Here is a 20,300-nt window from a genome sequence, read left to right as displayed (position 1 = left end):
AGATGGCACAGTTTTGTGGGATGTACATGGGAGCGGTCAGGACCACGGGGCGATGAGCTTGCACAGTTGAAGAGGATTCCACAGTCCACATGAATCATCAGTGGAGATGTGTTTAATTTGTGTGTTTAGAACCATTTAAACAGGGATTAATGAGTGAGAGGAGGAGCTGACGTAAGGTCTGACTACACCAAGGAGTGATATGGTTGATGAGCGAAGTCCAGCTGATCATCTAGTTCATTTCCAAGAAACATTGTTTGGCAGATTCATTTATATTGTAAATTCCACTCCTCTACTGAAAGACACAGTTCCTTCCTTTCCTCACAGTCACAGAGTTTACAGAAAGGAAAGAGGCCTTTCGGCCCTTCGTTTCTGCGCCGGCCATCAAACACCCATCTACTCTAATCCCATTTTGCAGCACTTGGCCCATAGCTTTGTATGCATTGGTGGTTCAAGTGCTCATCTAAATACTACTTAAATGTTGTGAGGGTTTCTGCCTCTACCACCCTTTCAGGCAGTGAGTTCCAGATTCCCACTTCTCTCTAGGTTAAAATGTTTTTCCTCTCGTCTCCTCTAGACATCCTGTTCATCTTGCCCATTACCTTAAACCTATGCCCCCTAGTTATTGACCCCCTCTTCAAAGGGGAAAAGTTCTTTCCCATCCATTCTGCCTATGCCCCTCACAATTCTATACACCTCAATCAGGTCCTCCCTCAGCTTCCTCTGCTTCAAGGAAAACAATCTCTCTTGATTGTGACAGGTGCCCCAAGGTCCCTCTGATCCTCTGTACCTCTGAGGGTCCTTCCATTCATTGTATATTCCTTTGTCTTGTTGGGCTTTCCTAAATGCATCACCTTACACTTACTGAATATGTACTATGGCACCGTAACCCTTCACGACCCTGTCCTGGTGCCTATCCTTTATGTGTGAGCTATACAGTGGGAGCAACAATTTCCCTATTCCCCATCTAACAATCACATGTATCTTTCAAACCTTTTTCTTGGGGATGTGGAAGCTGCTGGCAAGTTCACCAACTATTCCCTAATTCCCTCGGAAAACGTTTGGTCAGCTACCGTCTTGAACCGCTGAGGTCCGTGTAGATTATAGCTTTTTGTAGCTCTTGGCTCAACTGAGTGGCTTTCTCAGCTGTTTGAGGGCAGTTAAGAGCCAATCTTGTTGCTGTGACTCTGGAGTCCTACGTCGGCCAGATCGTGTAAGGATGGCCAATTTCCTTTCCGAAAGGACATTAGTGAACCAGCTGGATTTTTATTAACTTTATGGTCACCATTACTTTGTATAAATTCACACGCTGCCGCGGTGGGATTTGAATTCCTGTCTCCAGGTCATTAATTCAGGGCTTGGGATTATTCGTCCAGTAGTAACTGCACCACAGTTGTACCCAAACATAATGCCCTTTTGCTCGAGGGGTGTGATGGTATTTTAGCACCAATATTTGCGCTCTGTCATGCCTAACTTGATTATCATTCTTACCTGCTTCTATCATCTTTTCTTTTCTACTTCTTCCCTCCCTCCCTCCCTCCTGTTCACTTTCCTTTCTGCTCTTCCCCATCACCCTAAATGATGGCTGAGCTAGTCAGATACAGAGCAGGAGACCAGGGAAGCTGCAGTGGAGCCTGAGCCAGAGCCAGCCAGAGAGCAAGTACAACAGCCTGAAAGCACTGCTACCCAAATCTCTGAGGTGGAGATACCTAATGTTGGGACGGTTACGGTTCGACACGATGCTGATGGTTACAATGAGGAGGTACCAAGTCAATGGAAGACCTTATAACCAGCTGAGATCATTAACCATTCTTTGCTGAAGGGGTATCTGTGGTCCCTCAATTATCTTTTGAAGTGACTCAGATTAAAATTCAAAGAGGAAAGATCGCTCCTTAATTTTAGCACCAGTGCTGACCCTGTGCAGTGGTGTAGACCAGTGTGAGCCCAGCATGAGATTCCATCCTGCAGGATGTATTCACTTCAGTATTGGTTTGGGGTCTTGGCTGTAGTCACACTGTAACGATAGTGTCATTGTGAAGTAGAACTCTTTCATACAGTTACTATAGTAGGTGATGCAAATGTGAAGCCCTAAATTTGCCAGAAATATACTTAAAAGTTAGAAAAATGCTTTTTAAGGTAATTGTAAATGCAAAAAAAGTTTATTTTGCGAGATACCATCTTTTTTATTTTTAATAATGCCATGTTTTACTCCAGTGCGAGGTACAGCATGTTCACAGTCTGTCCCACTGCTTAACCCTCTCCACATGTTGTGCACCACTGGGCTTGGGACTTTTTCCTGCAACTTTATCATTGCCGCTCCATAACTTGACTTCTGTAAAGGGATAAGACTAGTTTGGGTTTTCAACCTGTCCAATTTCCCCTTCCGAAACCAATTTGTACCCTGTAATGTGCATTGAATCAATTAAATGCCTAATTTTCCTCAATATTTTTACACAATGGCTCTGGAACGAATTAATATTTTGCCACCTTGTCACAGCGCATGTTAAGTCACAGGTAATGTTGTTGTATGGTCTTTGAGTTTGAAAGAGCTATCCATTAACCCCCCCCCCCCCCCCCCTCTCCCCCAACCACCCTTTCTCTGTTATATTGCACTTATTTTCTTTCTGAAATAATTGTCCACTCTCCTTTGAAAAGCCACGTTGGAACTCTCATCCATTACTGTTTCTGGTAGTACAGATTCCCTGTGGACTCCCTTAGAATGTTGGTGCATTCCCTGTGGGAGCGGGGGGTGGGGCTCCTGTAACTACTGACCTAGTCTAGATTGCGACAGGAAAAAAAATTGTTAATAAGTCAACAGTACAGAAACGTGAAGAGATGGATATAGACGGACGCACATCTTTTAAGAATGTAGGTGTCGGGATAGGCCCGCAGCCCTGAAGCCTCTATTTGTATTTAATTGTAAGGGCAGCACGGTAGCACAAGTGATTAGTATTATGGCTTCACAGCTCCAGGGTCCCAGGTTCGATTCCCCGCTGGGTCACTGTCTGTGCGGAGTCTGCACGTTCTCCCTGTGTCTGCGTGGGTTTCCTCCGGGTGCTCCGGTTTCATCCCACAGTCCAAAGATGTGCAGATTAGGTGGATTGGCCATGATAAATTGCCCTTAGTGACCAAAAAAGGTTAGGAGGGGTTAATGGGTTACGGGGATAGGGTGGAAGTGAGGGCTTAAGTGAGTTGGTGCAGACTCGATGAGCCGAATGGCCTCCTTCTGCCCCGTATGTTCTATGTAACTTCAGTTATTCTTCCTTTCTCCTATCCTTACTTTCCGAGTAAATACCTCCCCTGCTTATAAACACTGAGCTGCTTCTCAATTTATGTCCTTCTGGACAAGGTACTCAATATCTCAATAGCCCAATATCTCCCTCATTGCCATCCATGTGTAGATGTTGTTAATGAATGATTTTGTGGTGTACGTTAAGACTTGGGTCCTATATTTCTCTGTGGTTTGATGACCTGTCTCTCTTTGTCTATTCCTGCTGTCTTTCCTCTTTCTGCCCTCTTGTGGCAGGAAATGTTAAGCCCGGCTATGCAAGGCATCATCCTGGCTATTGCCAAGTCCAGAGAAGCCTATGATCGGGATGGGGCCGAGGCAGGGTTCAGAAAGGTACATAATATTAAGTGCTCTGCGAGTCTTGTGCTTTGCTGTGAATGCAACTTTGCAGATGTTTTTTATGCTGATTTTCTGCCTTGGTATTGTAAATATTTTATGGATTTAATGTCTTCTGATAACTTCCAACTCCCTCTCCTCTATTTCTAAGCTCCTCATGCTGAGGCAGTTTCTGACACAACCTTACAGCACAGGTGGAGGCCGTTCATCCTATTGTGTCCGTGCTAGCTCTTTGAAAGAATTGTCCAATTAGTCGCAATGTCTCAGCTGTTCCCCCATGACCCGGCAAATGTATCGCCCTTCAATCATTCATCCAATTCCCTTTTTAAAGTCACTTGTCTGGCATCCACACTTGCAATTACTGACCCAAGCAGACCACTGGATAGCAACCAGGGGCAGAAAACCTCAAAGCAAATTACTGCGGAAGGTGGAATCTGAAACACAAAACAGAAAAAACTGGACAATCTTAGCAGATCTGACATCATCTGTGGAGAGAAAAGGGAGCTAACATTTTGCATCTGGATGATTCTTTGTCAGATCCCAACTCCCAATGATGTTGAAAGTGATGCTGCTGTGGCAACTGGCTAACTCCACATAACCCATAAACCTGGAATTAAAACTGATACCTGCAACTCCAACTTGCATTTCTTTTTTTCTTTAAATCAAGAGTACCCAATTAATTATTTCCAACTAAGGGGCAATTCAGCATGGCCAATCCACCCAGCCTGCACATCCCTGGGCCGTGGGAGCGAAACCCACGCAAGCACCGGGAGAACGTGCAAACTCCACACGGACAGTGACCCGGAGCCGGGACCGAACCTGTGACCTCGGCGCCCCGAGGCAGCAGGGCCAACCCACTGCGCCACCGTGCTGCCCCAACTTGCATTTCTAGTTACAATGTGCTTTGTCAGTGCGATATTCGACAAAATTCGACACTGAGCCACATAAGGAACTATTAGGACAGGTGACCAAAATCATATTGGCCAAAGCAATAGATTTTTTTAAAAATTTAGAGTACCCAATTCTCTTTTTTTTTTCCAATTCGGGGCCAATTTAGCGTGGCCAATCCACCTACCCTGCACATCTTTGGGTTGTGGGAGTGAGACCCACGCACACACGGGGAGAATGTGCAAACTCCACACGGACAGTGGGCCGGGATCGAACCCGGGTCCTCGGCACCGTGAAAAAGCAATAGATTTTAAGGAGCATCTTAAAAGTAGAGAGAGACGGAGAGGCTTAAAGGGGGAATTCCAGACCTTGGGACCCAGTCTGCATTGGTGGGGCAATTAATATTTGGGGTGCTGGGCAGCGCGGTGGCACAGTGGTTAGCACTGGGACTGCGCGCTGAGGAACCGGGTTCGAATCCCGGCCCTGGGTCACTGTCTGTGTGGAGTTTGCACATTCTCTCCGTGTCTGCGTGGGTCTCACCCCCACAACCCAAAAAGATGTGCAGGTTAGGTGGATTGGTCATGCTAAATTGCCCCTTAATTGGAAAAAAAAAAATTGGGTACTCTAAATTTATATATTAAAAAAATATTATTTGGGGTGCTCCAAAGCTTCGAATTGGAGGCTATCTCTGAAGGCTGAAGGGGGTGGGACCATATGAAAATGAGCCGAGAATTCTAAAATTGAAGCTTTGCTGGATCAGAGTCAGTGCAGGTCAGTGAGCACAGGAAGTGATGCATGAATGGGATTTGGTGAGAGTTAGGATACAGGCAGCAGGGTTTTAGCTCAAACCCATGGAACAAGAGTAGAAATTGTTGAAAATGCACAGTAGATTAACGGAATGGGAAAACACATTTAGGAGGTAACCCAGAATTTTATTTTTTTATTTCATTTTTCCAACATTTTTTATTTCCTTTTAGTTGTACCTCCCAGGCCAGTATGGCTCATTCCCAAGCTGTAGCTACTGAATTTAACAAGTTATTTGATGGGAAATTGCACCATTGTTTTTGACCTTGTGCGACTATTAACTGGCACTGTAAATCTATTATTGCACCTCTTGAATGGCTGGTGGACTACTGACCCAGGCAGGGGCCACTCACTACCTCCGGGACCTTGTAATTCAGCCCATGAGTACGTACTACTTGTGTTTAAGTGTCTTATTTGATTGGTTGTCGTCTTTGAATATGGTGGCCCTGGAGGTTTTGGAAAGGGTCGCAGTTAATCATAGATTATCATAGAATTTACAGTGCAGAAGGAGGCCACTCGGCCCATCGAGTCTACACCGGCTCTTGGAAAGAGCACCCTACCCGAGGTCAACACCTCCACCCTATCCCATAACCCAGTAACCCCACCCAACGCTAAGGGCAATTTTGGACACTAAGGGCAATTTATCATGGCCAATCCACCTAACCTGCACATCTTTTGGACTGTGGGAAGAAACCGGAGCACCCGGAGGAAACCCACGCACACATGGGGAGGATGTGCAGACTCCTCACAGACAGTGACCCAAGCCGGGAATCGAACCTGGGACCCTGGAGCTGTGAAGCAATTGTGCTAACCACCATGCTACCCTGCTGCCCTTATCTAACGATAGATTCTCTAATGATAGATAGGTTTGTGCCAACAATTCGAGGCACCTGCACATTGATGAAACTATCGATTTAAACTTTGCATTGTACACTAAAGTGACCCACAAAGGCTTGGTCACCCAAATCCTCTGGCCTGTGCATCTGTCGTGTTGCCTGAAATGAAGAACAGCAAAGAACCCGTGAAATGAAATTGCTCCAATAACAATCATGTTTTGCACTTCTGAATATGCATGATTAGTAACCATGACACCCCCCTGTCCATCCCCACTGTTTTGTTTAACTGATTCCCAAGATGTTTGATAGTTAGATATAGGGCTAATGGACTGTCAATTTAGACAATGGTGTTACAGTTATAATATTTTCTGCCTATTTCAAACGATAGTGACATCTAAGGACGAAATTGTGTCATTTTGTCAAACATATGGAAGATATTTTGAGCCATCAGTGCTATAATTTCCGCACTGCTAGTCTAGGCTTGGCCCTCATGAATAAAGCAGATTAAGAAGTGATGAAATGAGTTGATTGGGTAGATAAAGCGAAACTATTTCCTCTGGTGGATGAAGCCAAGTGGAAGGAGGCAGAGCATTAACATTAGAGCTCGGTCGTTCAAAAATGATGTCAGGAAGGGGACATCACGTAAAGTGTAGTGGACCCCCCCCCCCCCAAGAAACGTTTGAAGTTGGGAATCAATTGAAAATTGAGATATAATTTTGATAGTTGTGGGTTTTGAGCATTAGAGAAACAAGGACAGCAGCCATGATCTGATAGAGTGGGGAAATAGGCTTGGTGTTCACTGACCAGGAAAATATTTCCAATGAATGCAATATTGAACTTTAGGAAATTAAATATTGTGTCTAATAATTCATCAGTTCTGCAAAGTTTGAAGGATGTTTCCGCTTTGCACTGACCCAGCCTGTGTCACATGAATTGGTATCGAGGAGTTCACGGGACTTGAGCATCACAGGCTGGGTCAGCATTTGTTGTTCACTATTGAGGGCACAGTTAAGAGTCAGCCACATTACTGTGGATCTGGAGTCACATGTAGGCCAGGTCAGGTAAGGATGACAGATTTCCTTCCCTAAAGGACATTAGTGAACCAGATGTGTTTTTACGATAATCGGCAATTATTTCACGTTCATCATTAATTCCAGATTTTTATTGAATTCAAATTTCACCATCTGCAGTGGTGGGATTTGAACATGGGTCCCTGGAGCTCTGGGTCTCTGGTTTACTAGTCCAGTGACAATACCACTACGCCACTTCTTCCCCATGAATTGGGTTTCCTCACGCCAGAGAAGATCACTTGCTTCAGTCCAGTGTCCAGTCAAGTCCTGAATCCAGCCGTAGGCTGCACATGCAACTACCAGCAAAGCATCTGTGCAAAGTGAAATCACTTTGTACAAACACAACAGTTGTAGCTTGAATGAAATCTAGCTGAACTTTGGCAGGGGTCTCCCTTTCTCCACCATGCTGTTGGTAGTGTATTTGCATTTTACACTCATTTAAATTAATGGGAGCCTTTTATTCTTTATGTGAGAATCATTTTCTCTCACCAATCATTCCAAAATCAGCACTTAAGTGAGTGATTACAGGCACCTATGATCACATCACACGCCTAGAAACATCTTGAGGTGGCACTAATTCAATCCCATTAGGATATTAAACATGTGTTCTGATCCACAATAGTTATGATAATTAATTTGAAGGATAGTAACTAAGATACAGCTTCATTGCACGTTTTTTGACATTGATGTATCAGCCCTCTTAATTACTGCACTGTCTATAAATGGCTTTATTTAAAAGGTTGGCTGCTTGTTATCTTGAAGTGAAAAAAGCCTTCTGACATGTTAGAAGTTGGAATGTAAAATGATGTGTCACTAAGATCAAGAGTGGGCAGCAGCGTAGCACATTGGTTAGCACTGTTGCTTCACAGTGCCAGGATCCCAGGTTCGATTCCAGCCTTGGTCACTTACTGTGCGAGTCTGCAAATTCTCCCCGTGTCTGTGTGGGTTTCCTTCGGGCGCTCTGGTTTCCTCGCACAAGGCCCGAAAGACGTACTGTTAGGTAATTTGGACATTCTGAATTCCCGTTCTGTGTACACGAACAGGCACCGGAATGTGGCGACTCGGGGCTTTTCACCTTGTTAATGTAAGCCTACTTGTGACAATAATAAAGATTATTATTATAAATTGTGTGTCAAATATGAGTCCTAGATTGTCGGGTCTCTGGGCAAAACAGAAAAACATGACTCGATCTGTCAGCATCTTGAAGGCAAGAACATCCCTTGGGTAGCACGGTGGATCCGGGTTTGATTCCAGCCTTGGGTGACTGTGTGGAGTTGGCGCTTTCTCGCTGTGTCTGCGTGGGTTTCCCCCGGGTGCTCCGGTTTCCTCCCACAGTCCAAAGATGTGCAGATTGGATGAATTGGCCATGATAAATTGTCCCTTTGTGTTCAGGGATGTGCAGGTTAGGTTATGGGGATACGGGGGAATGGACCTGGGCGGAATGCTCTTTTGGAGGGTCGGTGCAGACCTGACAGGCTGAATGGCCTCCTTTTGCGCTGTAGGGATTCCATGGATTCTATATTCCCCTGTCAGAGAATACAGCCTCTGTCTCTACCCTCTCCAGCCCCGTCAGAACGTTGCATGTTTCAATGCGTTCACCTCTCATTCTCAAGAGAAAAAAGACCCAATTTACTCAGCCTCTTACCACAAGGCAATCCAGGAACCAATCTGGTGATCTTTTGCTGTGCTACTTCCACCATATCGTTCCTTAAATGCAGAGACCAAAACTACACATACTACAGCTCACAAGTTAGTGATCTGTGTGGAGTCGCTTTATCGGAGTTCGTGTAAGAGCACTTCTACTCCCCAGCCCCACCTCTTGACCTGATCGGTCCCATAAATTAGCTGTGTTGCTTGCTGCACAGCAATTATGAACCCTCTCCACCTTTCCTATTTTAAGTTTTTTTTTGTGGGGCGTGGGGGCAGTTGAATATATTCCAGCATTTAAAAAAAAAAAAAAAATAATTTTAGGTTTTCACGATTGGACAGATTTTAGTGCTGAATTGTATCTTGATCTTTCTCTTCTCCCCCCCCCCCCCCCCCCCCCCCCCAAAATCATGCCTAGGCATTCCATGAAGAATACTCACGGCTGTTTGAGTTGGCGAAGGATAAACCAACACCCCAGAATGATCCTCGGCTCCAGCACGTCCTCATCTACTTCTTCCAGAATAAAGCTTCCAAGCGGGTGATCGAGCGGACACTCCTGGAGCAGTTTGCAGATAAGAACCTGAGCTACGATGAAAGGTAGAGATCGATTTAACCACGCGTGTGTCAAATATGCAACTGCACCTTTCAAAGTCTGGTTCTCCACCCTTCATACATCATTAGCGGCTACAGTTTATATTTATACAGTAATGTAATAAAACGCCCCAAAGTGCTTCACAGGCTCGTCATTAAACAAAGTGTGAGACCAAGCCAAAATGACCTAAGGAAGGAGAATGTGTTATTGTGCTCAGTAAGGGACATCAATGTTGGACTGGGGGGGGATATTCCTGGAGAGTTCCTTTCTGCACGCTGCTTCAGCATCAAGTTTGAAAACCCTGCAGTCTTATTGCCAGTTTGCATTTCATGGCAACACTAAGTACATACAATGTCAATTCAGAGTTAGAGCTTTACTTCATTCCAAAAGTCTGCCTCCTTGGATTCAACCAAGTGACATTTAGACCATAACTGGTCAATAAAGCAAACTTGGTAATATTACTGGGAATGTGCATTTAGATTGGGTGTAACACAGCAGAGAGTCGCGGCATGGTAGCACAGGGGTTAGCATTGTTGCTTCGCCGCTCTAGGGTCCCAGGTTTGATTCCCATTTGGGTCACTGTCAGTGCGGAGTCTGCACGTTCTCCCCGTGTCTGCGTGGATTTCCTCCGGGTGCTCCGGTTTCCTCCCGCAATTCCGAAAGACGTGCTGTTAGGTGAATTGGACATTCTGAATTTTCCCTCAGTGTAACTGAACACGCGCTGGAATGTGGCGACTCGGGGATTTTCACAGTAACTTCATTGCAGCGTTGATGTAAGCCTACTTGTGACAATAATAAAGATGTAGGTTAAGCCTTCGGATTTAAAAACAAGTGCGTCAGGCCAAACCAGATTGTGAAATTTCCTGTTTCACACGCAATTCTTGAGGTTTTTGATCTTTTCACTGCAAGTTGCAGGATAGCTTCGTGCTGTGAAATGCTGCTACCCATTGGGAACTGTGTAAACATGATTAAACTTGGAATATAAGCAACTGACAGAGAAATGACCTTACTCCCTGTCGGACGTGTCGGACCTCAGATCCCAAGGTGAAAGGAGACAGTCTGACCCACTGACTCTCAAATCAAAATGTATTTAACCATCTTCCAACTGGAACATTGCTCCAAAATGTAATCAAACTATTTTGTGTTCAACTCGTAGATCCATAAGTATAATGAAGGTGGCACAGTCAAAACTGAAGCTCATTGGACCCTCTGATATGGACATGCAGGAGTACAAGGTGCGACTGCACTCGCCTGTTGTGTGATTTCTATTGCAGAGATATTTTTATGCACTTTAACATAGAGCTGAAAGGACAAAACTGCATTAGAAGCAGCTCAGAGAAGGTTTATTGACTGATACCAGGAATAGGCAGGTGGTCTTATGAGGAAAGGTTGGAGAGGTTAGGACTGGAGTTAAGAAGAGTAGGAGGCGACTTGATCAAAACGTTTAAGAGCCTCAAAGGTATTGACAGGGTGGATGCGGAGAGGATGGTTCCTCTTGTCGGAGAATCTAGAACTAGGGGTCACCACTGTTGAAAAATAAGGAGTCGTTCATTTAAGACAGAAATGAGGATACATTTTATTCACTTGAGGGTCATGAGTCTCTTCCTCAAAAGGCGGTAGAGACAGAGTGTTTGAATATTTTTAAGGCAGATCTAGATAGACTCATGATTATCAAGGGGATGTAAAGTTGTTGGGGGTCGGCAGGTTTGTGGGGTTGAGGTTACAATCAGATCAACCGTGATCTTATTGAATGGCGGCGCAAACATGAGGGGCCGAATGGCCTACTCCTTTCACTTCGTATTTTCGGATATTGAGCATTGTTGCACGTGCATCCTGTATATCTGGGGCCCCAGATTTTTCGCTTTTACTGTAAAGTTCCTATCATTGTCAAGTTGGAAACCCATTTTTGGGTTTCCCTGAGAATCAGTACCTCTTGTTTCTGTCCTGTGTTTGGGTGGCAAATAAACCTTGGAGTTGCATATTGGCCGTATAAATATGCCGTCATAGGCAGCAAATTTGCACCCGCGCCACGTACAATGGCAGCAAACAATGGCCAGGATGGGTCGGCTCTTGGCACCTTTTTTCATCACATTTCAATAATGTGGCTCCTGGTTTCATTTGCAGGAATGGCACGAGGACTACAGTCTGTTCCGGAAGGTTTCCGTCTATCTTCTGACCGGGCTGGAGTGCTATCAGAATGGAAAGTATGTATTGAATGTTTCGAAAGCAGTGAGATTCTCTTTTGGAATGTTTGAAGAGTTAATTGTGTGACCCGCGCTTTCCTGTCTGAACATACAGTGCCTCCCACCTCTTTGCAAGTAGTGGCACAAGCTGAATGCAAGGCTGCGATTGCAACACGGGGAATATCCAAATTTTTCCTGGGCCATAGGGGAATGGATTGTGTGATAGCGTGCCCCTTTAAGGTGGGGGTGGGGTGGGGGGGGGCGACATGTTAGGTAATTTGGACATTCTGAGTTCTCCCTCTGTGTACCCGAACGGGCACAGGAATGTGGCAACTGGGGGCTTTCCACAGTAACTACATTGCAGTGCTAATGTCTGTCTACGTGTGACACTAATAAAAATTATTATTATTATATAACCCGTTGAACCATTCGGGCCGAAGAGCACGCATCCTGGAGCTGAGCACTGTCTTATAGCCAGCCTTATAGTTTCTTATAAAAGCAAATTACTGCAGATGCTGGAATCTGAAACGAAAGAGAAAATGCTGGAAATTCTCAGCAGGTCTGGCAGCATCTGTAGGGAAAGAAAAGAGCTAACATTTCGAGTCCAATGACTCTTTGTCAAAGCTCATTTTCGATCATTTTCTCTTTCGTTATAGTCTCTTATACTTTGCACATAGTTTATTCCTTATCGTAAATAGTTTGTTTAGTTACTAACCTTGGTGGTCGCCTATCTTTGAATTATTACTTTGGCAATGAGGATCAACGGAAGCATCTTCAAATTGCCACGAAGAAAGACAGTGGTCATGCCAGATAACACTGTAGGAATATGCAGAGACTACAAAATAACAATAAACCGGACACCAAAAATTAGACATGTACCCAAAACCTAAACAGAGGTCTAACATACACGCAGTTAGACATGAGCCATGCATACCAGAAGCTAGAGCTGGCCGAGGCTTCCAGGGAGCTTGTCACTGTTAATACACACAAGGGCCTCTGCCACTACGCCACATTGCCGTTTGAAGTCTCGTCTGCTTGTGCAATTTTTCAACACACATTGGAGAGCCTATTGCAAGATTTGCCTACGGTAGTCGTCTATTTAGTTGATGAGCTAATCATGGGAGCCACAGAGGAGGAGCACCCAACTAATCTGGAGAAGGCTTTAACAAGGCTCCATATAGGGTGGGGTGTGAGGAATTAGTAACTGCAGCTTCCTCCTTTTCCCAGTGATGAGATTCTCACAGGGTCAGAGAGTTCTGTAAATTTATTTGGAAACTTATTTTAATGGTGTAGCTAATCTACATTATTATTATTATCTTTCCAAAAGGCCTAAAGTAGAACAGGTTCATTGTATCCAAGGTTGACAACGTGTCCTGAAGTAGGGGGGCAGTAGAGAGAAAGAGGAGGTGCAGCAAAAGAGCTTGAGGAGCAATACAAGCTGCAAATAACAGTTGATTGCTGATAAATATTAAGTATTCCACATTGGCAAATGGAATGGCCGTCTTAAGTACACAATGAATGGGATCAAGTTGGCTCAGTGAGAGACGGAAAAGAAAAGGACTTGCATTTCTGTGGCACCTAATGTCAGGTGGCACAATATTTTGCAGCCAGTAAAGTACTTTTTGAAGTATTAACAGTGTTGCAATGTAGGAAATATTATAACCAATTTACCCACAGCGAGCTTCTACACACAGCAATGTAATAATGATCGTATAATCTACTTTAGTAATGTTGTTTGAGGGACATATGTTGTCCAGACACTGGGGAGAATGCCCAAGCTCTTCACTCACGTACCGTGGGATCTTCCATGTCCCCAGGTGAGGGCAGATGTTTAGGGCGCGATTCTCCGACCCCCACGCCGGGTGGGTGAATCGCGGGAGTGCCGGGCGATTCCCGCCACGCCGCCCTGGCACCCGCACACGATTCTCCCACATCCCACCCCCCCAAAGTGGCGTGCTGAGATTCACGACAGGCCACTCAGAGAATCGGCGCTCGCTGTTTCTAATAGGCGAGCGCCGATTCTCCGGCCCGATTGGGCCGAGCAGCCTGCCCAATCCGACGGGTTCACGCCAGCGCCAACCACACCTGGTCACTGCCGGTGTGAACAGCGCGCGAACGCTGCGTGAGAGGCCTGTGGGGGGGTAGGGAGGGGGGGAGGATCGAGCACCAGGGGGGTGCTCAGTAGGGGTCTGGCCCGCGATTGGTGCCCACCGATCAGCGGGCAGGCGTCTCTAAAGGACGCACTCTTTTTCCTCCGCCACCCCGCAAGATCAGTCCTCCATGTCTTGCAGGGCGCCCACGGGGAGAGGATGGCAACTGCGCATGCACGGGTTGGCGCCGGCCAACCTGCGCATGCGCGGGTGACGTCATTTAAGCGCCGCCGGCTGCATCATTTACGCGGCGCCGCTTTGACGCGGCGCCAAGGCCCGGCGTGCGAAATTGACGCGGTGCGGCTCTTAGCCCCCTGGGGGTCGGAGAATATGGGGCGAGGAGCGGTCTCCGACGCCAGAGTGAAACACTCCCGTTTTCACTCCTGCGTCGGCACTTTGTCTCCCGTTGGGAGAATTTCGCCCTTAATATCTCATTGGAAAGACAGCACTTTGCAGAGTGGCATCGCTTCAGTTCTTCCAGTAGAGTGCCAAATTGTTTTATGTGCTAAGGCTCTGAAGTGAGACTCGCGTCTGTCAGATTGTTGCGGGTTAAAGAGTGTCTCCGTGTTTACGGAAAGATAGGACACTCTTGGCTTGAGATTTACCGGAAAAGGTGTACACCATAGGGCAGAGAACTGAGTGTCCTCTTCCTCTTCTCGATATTCACGGTTCTTATATCCATGGTAGGTTCATGGATGTACTTAATGAAGTACTTGCACTAATATTTTGTATCTACTTGTAGATGTCGTGAATCTCTGACTTACTTGGTTCATGCGTACCATAGCAATCTGAAGCTGCTGAAGAACGGGAAGAACAGAGGGATTGATGATACACTAATTGCATATTACAGGAGAAAGTGCCTTTTGGTCAGTTATTATTTTTTAGAAGAGGTATACCAAGTAAAATACATGGGGCAAGGTTTGGCACTGTTGTTGAAAACTTTAGAAAATTGGGAAAATGCAACATCTGAAAGAGAGAGGGCAGGTTAATATTTCAGGTGTAGCCTTGTCAGATCTGAAATACCCATTGTTCAAAAAGTTAATCATGCCTTATCCACCAGATATCACTGCAGTTGTGTGTTTCAAGTGTTTTCCAGTTCTATTACAGATCTTCAGCTCTTGCCATTTTTAATGTTTTGTTGGTGTCTGTGGTGATCTTTGAGGTTGACTTCAGGATGGAAAGCGTAGTGTTCACAAAGACACTTGAAGCAATGTTCATCAACAAAGCTAAATTTATTTACACTAAAATTAACGTTTGACACTTATTCCTATAGTAAACAAATAGATTATATTAAACTACACTCACTCTACTCTAACTGTAACTATGTTCTATCTTCTCTAGCTCTACTATGCACTTCACTCCAATCTCTTCTCCTCTACTCCACTCTCTCCCAGAAGCCGAAGAGTCGGTGCCTTTTATAGTACTGTCCCTAGCTCCATCTAGTGGCTAATTGTAACATGACATTAACTCTTCGCATGCTGTACATTTCTATAATGCCACAATGTCTACTGCTGTTGCTTCCCGCCAGTTTCAGGGCGCTGAAAGACGTCTAGGTGAGCTTCACGCGTCCCGGGTACATTCAAGACTTGGGCTGCAGCTCCTGCAGCTGAGCATCACTTACAGCATCTCTGTCCCAGTCCTGAACTGGACAGCAGCCAGCTCTTGTCAGATGCATTGGGACAGAATTTGCAGCCACCATCACTGCGAGTTTAATGGTGGATGCCCTTATTAATTAGTAAATCATCCATCATCTTGTGGCAAGGAACCCTTTGATTTGGGGGTCATCCACAGGTTGTTGTACCACTCGGCCATTAGCCTTGTCGAAATGTCAGCTAGACATCAACCTCCCATGACTCTCAAGACGTTGATACAGTTGCATATTAATTGCCAATTAAACTCATCATATAAAGTTAAGAGCGAAACTTCTCAACGTAAGGAACATTTTGCTGTTGCGATACCACACTTGCCCCAGATAGGGAACAATTAAAGCAATGGATTCTCGTTCTTAGAGGTAATAAAATATTGTTGGAGATTTTGTAATGTAAATTGCTTTTTGCTTTTCTTTTGGCTTTTTTAAAAACAAATCTTTCTTTCCTCTCGTTATTTCTCTCTTCCCCCATCTAATTCTAATTTGACTTCTAACTTTGTATTTACTTCTCTGTCTCGCTCTTCCGCTTCTCGCAATTGTTAAATCTACTTTTTCTGGTGTGCAGTCGATTAGGAAAAATTCATTGAGAATCTTTGTGCTGATGTTTTCCGTATAGGCCAATAACCGACAGTCCCGTTAAATCCCAAAGTTGATTAGAATAAACTTGCTACCTCGGGGAATAATTGAGACAAATAGCTTAGATGACTTCAGAATTAAATTAAATGGATACATGAGAGAAAAGGGAACAGAAAGGTATTCTGAAAGACCGAGATAAAGTACATACAATGGGGGAAGACTTGTGTGGAGTACAAACCTAAGGAAAGGGACCAAAGGCCTGTTTCTCTGATGCATATTCTATGTAATGTGGCAACAGTTCTAAAGTGTTAACTTATAGCACAGATGTTGGCCATTCTGCTCCGATCCATGCTGGTGTTCATGTTTCACAAGAAACCTCCTCCTACCTACCTCATCAACATAACTTTCTATCCCTTTTTTGCTTGTCTGCTCACCTTGCTTCCCTTTGAATGCTACTCACCTCAACCCCTGGTAGAAAGTTATATATACTAGCTAGTCTGTGGATAAAGATAAAATCTCCTGAGTTCCATTGAGGACTTCTAATTCTGTTCTTGTCTGCCAGTGGAAGCATAATCTCTATCTCTACCCTATCAATCCCTATTGGAATGATGAAGATCTCCGTCTGGTCAACCCTCAATCTTGACGTTGGCTCCCCAAAAAAGAGCCCCAACCTTTTCAATCTATCTTGATAGTTCTCCGTGTGTCCATGAACACAAATACAGAGTGGAAGCCAGGTGCTCACACAGGTAGGGAAGTCTACACAGTGTTTCCCTGGGGAAAAAAAACACTTTTCTCTGAGTGGCTGGTTAGAGAATGCTAGTTCAGCAGCCTAGAAGAAGGTATTTTGCCTGCTGTCTTTGCCAGGTAATGACCCGAGTTGATAGACAAGTATCAGCAACACCAACAAAATGTGGAAAAGAAAACACAGCTGCCTGATAGTGGAGGGCTGAACGCTTCATATTATTGTTCCATAATTTTTGCATTCCTTTCACTAATGTCACACCTATCATTGCAGGAGCTGAATGCCTCTGCAGCAGACCTGTTTGAAAGTGGCAATGAAAACGATGTAGCAGAAGGGTTGAGCATAATGAACGACATGGTCATTCCGTGCATGCACCTGATAGTTACCAATGAGCTCGCCAAGGAAGACCTGGCTGCGGTGGAGATGATGAGAAACCACTGGTGTTCCTACCTCGGCGAAGACATGGATTGTAAGTCTTTGTGAACCACTTGTTCTCAGTCGGATACTGCAGAGGGAGGCCATTTTGCCCAGCACAACTGTGGAAGCTCTTTGGAAGAACTTTCCAAGTAAATATCCAATTCCCTTTCCGATGTTACGATCCAATTTGTTCCCACCACTCTCTCAGGCAACGCCTTCCAAATCACCTGAACGCACTGCATAAAATAACTCGTCCTTATCCCACCTCTAACTCTTTTGTCAACTGACTGTCTTCCAGTTACTGACCCTCCTGCTGGAAGTAGCTCTGTCAATCTATCCTTGAAGACTCCCAATACTTTTGGGCACCTCTGTTCTGAATCAAGTGGGCATTTGTTTTTGAGTCCTTGCTAGAATTTGGTAGACTGGTCAACAATAGAACCGTTTTAATTATGATCGTAGCTATGAGGGGCATTACAGCTGATCTCAATCTTTTGTTTGTTTTTTGTGAATTTCTGGTCATATTTGCTTTTGTGATAAATAATTCAGCCCAAAAGGGTTTTAAACCACAAGCTTTAATATATTGGCTAATACTGTTGTTTTTATACAACCATTCTGCATTATTACATAGCATTTACAGTGCAGAAGGAGGCCAATCGGCCCATTAAGTCTGCACCGGCTCTTGGAAAGAGCACCCTACCCAAGATCAACACCCTATCCCCATACTGAGTAACCCCACCCAACACTAAGGGCAATTTTGGACACTAAGGGCAATTTATCATGGCCAGTCCACCTAACCCAAGCCGGAATCGAACCTGGGACCCTGGAGCTGTGAAGCGATTGTGCTATCCACAATGCTACCGTGCTGCCCCAACCTGGTGTCCAAGCATACTTCAAAGTGCTGAATTACTGGTGGAGCCATCTCTCTGATACAATGTCAAATCAAGGCCTGCTGCGCCTGCTGGAGCGGCTCAGGTGGATCCTGTGGCATTATGGAAAGAAGGGCAGGAGGTTATCCTAATTTCTTGGCCAACATTCACCCTTCAATCCACTGTAATGATGCACTTTCAGAGACTTCATTGGTGAACAGTGAACATTACAGTTGGGATTTATTTAGTGACCTTAAAAAGCAGTAGCATGTTTGAAGCAAATTCTAAAATACATATAGAACAGAACATACTGTGCAGAAGGAGGCCATTTGGCCCATTGGATCTGCACCGACCCACTTAAGCCCTCATCCCTGTAACCCAATAACCCCTCCTAAACTTTTTGGACACTAAGGGCAATTTATCATGGCCAATCCACCTAAACTGCTCGTCTTTGAACTGTGGGCGGAAACCAGAGCACCAGGAGGAAAACCACGCAGACACTGGGAGAAGGTGCAGACTCTGCACAGACAGTGAACCAGCCTGGGACCCTGGAGCTGTGAAGCCACAGTGCTATCCACTTGTGCTACCATGCTGCCCAGGAGAGCTACTCCCCCTGGGGTGATTCCCCACTGAGTCCCTATAGGTCACCCAGGCCAGGTGACGCTTACTCTGCTGTGTTGCCCTTAGGGGGACAATCACCACACCGACTGTCACCAAAAACCAAATAACTGGCCATTTATGTACATACAAAACTGACTTCTATATTCATCGGGACTTGTAACTTGTTGGATGTGAGTTGTTTTGGAGATGGCCTGAGAATATGTTCTGTTAACACAGAGCTGTTATTTATGCCTCAAACAAATGCCTGAAATGTAACTTTCTTTTACAGCTCGGCTGCAGGAGAAACTTACCGAATTCCTCCCGAGACTTTTGGACTGTTCTGCCGAAGTTCGAATCCTTCGAGAGCCACCAAAGATTCGCCCAAACTCACCCCATGACCTTTGTAACAGGTTTGCTGCAGTAATGGAGTCAATTCACAGCACATCGCCAGTCACCGTCAAATAGCTATTCCACCAGACGACAGCTCAAGATTGGAAATTTGAACACTGGACCCATTCAAATGTGCGGTCTTTGAGTACCAAAGCCCTTTGCAAGCATTGATCCTGCAGTTAATTGTCAATCACTGTTATCTGTTACATCAGGACTGGGGCGGGTGTGCAGGTGCAGAATAGCAATGGTTATGTGAAATATTGCGTGCCTTTATTTTCATGTGACCGTTTATTTTGTATTTGTTGTGCAATAAATACCTTTTGTGTTTTATTTCCTTGCAGTGTGTAAGTACTTTTTTTACAATTGCATGAGCATTTGCATGTTTTTATTTAAAAATAAAAAATCCTGAAAGCCTGCAAACCACAACAGGAGGGTGGGGCAAACTGCTGACAGAAATGAAAGCAACATACTTGTAGCAACTTTCCTCTGGTTTCCTCCCACAAGTTCCTAAAGATTTGTTAGGTGAATTGGACATTCTGAATTCTCCCTCCATGTACCCGAATAGGCACCGGAGTGTGGCGACACGAGTATTTTCACAGTAACTTCACTGCAGTGTCAATGTAAGCCTACTTGTAACAATAATGATTACTCTATAACAAAATATTGCAAGGCACTTCACAGGAGAGTTAGCAAACAAAATTTGACACTGAGCCACATAAGGAGGTATTAGAACAGGTCCCCGACCGGCCGAATTCCCGACGGCTTATTTCTAATGTGGTCCTGCCATTCGGGAAATTCACCAGGCGGCTACGGACTCAGCCCGCGGCTGCCACAGTCAGGGGAGGGCCGTTCGGAAGGCAGGGGGGGCCTCATTCGGGACTGGGGGCTATGTGCGCGGCGGTCTGGGTTGGACGAGCAGCCGATCGGGGGCACTATTTTGGCGGTCCAGGTCCACGGGCTGAGTCCGCCATGGAGCACAGCGTGGCCGCTGGAGGCCGCCGCCGTGCACATGCATGGCCTCTGACCCGGAAGTGCGGGGGGCCGCATCGGCAGCTGGAGATGCGAGCTCCACGACAGCTGTCTGCTAGCCCCCAGCAAAACGGGGAATCAGTGGCCTTTTGATGCCAGTTTTCCTGGCGTAAAAGACCACAGTTTTCACAACGGCATGGAGACATAGTCCCGAAAACAGAGAATCCAGCCCATGACATTCTAAAGAGGGCTGAATAGTTAGATACTGAGAGGCTATTTCCCCTGGCTTGCGAGTCCGGG

General features: G+C 45.3%; 1 protein-coding gene across 4 annotated transcripts in view; it reads left to right on the top strand.

The window, feature by feature from the left end:
• Positions 1 to 19,365, top strand: part of usp28 (ubiquitin specific peptidase 28) — an 85,481-nt gene extending 66,116 nt beyond the window's left edge. For 2 of the 4 annotated variants that reach the window (XM_038778850.1, XM_038778849.1), the window contains 8 exons: positions 1,592 to 1,759; positions 3,524 to 3,619; positions 9,286 to 9,464; positions 10,616 to 10,694; positions 11,584 to 11,663; positions 14,535 to 14,658; positions 17,032 to 17,227; positions 18,931 to 19,365. In XM_038778850.1, the coding sequence (XP_038634778.1) occupies positions 1,592 to 1,759; positions 3,524 to 3,619; positions 9,286 to 9,464; positions 10,616 to 10,694; positions 11,584 to 11,663; positions 14,535 to 14,658; positions 17,032 to 17,227; positions 18,931 to 19,106 (1,098 nt within the window). In that variant the 3' untranslated portion in view covers positions 19,107 to 19,365. The remainder of the gene's footprint in view (positions 1 to 1,591; positions 1,760 to 3,523; positions 3,620 to 9,285; positions 9,465 to 10,615; positions 10,695 to 11,583; positions 11,664 to 14,534; positions 14,659 to 17,031; positions 17,228 to 18,930) is intronic. The other 2 variants (XM_038778851.1, XM_038778852.1) reach the window with 2 other exon arrangements.
• The last annotated feature ends 935 nt before the right edge of the window (positions 19,366 to 20,300 follow it).

This window comes from Scyliorhinus canicula, chromosome 19 (genome assembly GCF_902713615.1).
Source record: "Scyliorhinus canicula chromosome 19, sScyCan1.1, whole genome shotgun sequence".
Taxonomy (NCBI): Eukaryota; Metazoa; Chordata; class Chondrichthyes; order Carcharhiniformes; family Scyliorhinidae; genus Scyliorhinus; species Scyliorhinus canicula.
The sequence above is the reverse complement of the archived record's forward strand: the minus strand, read 5'-3'. Positions and strand labels throughout refer to the sequence as shown.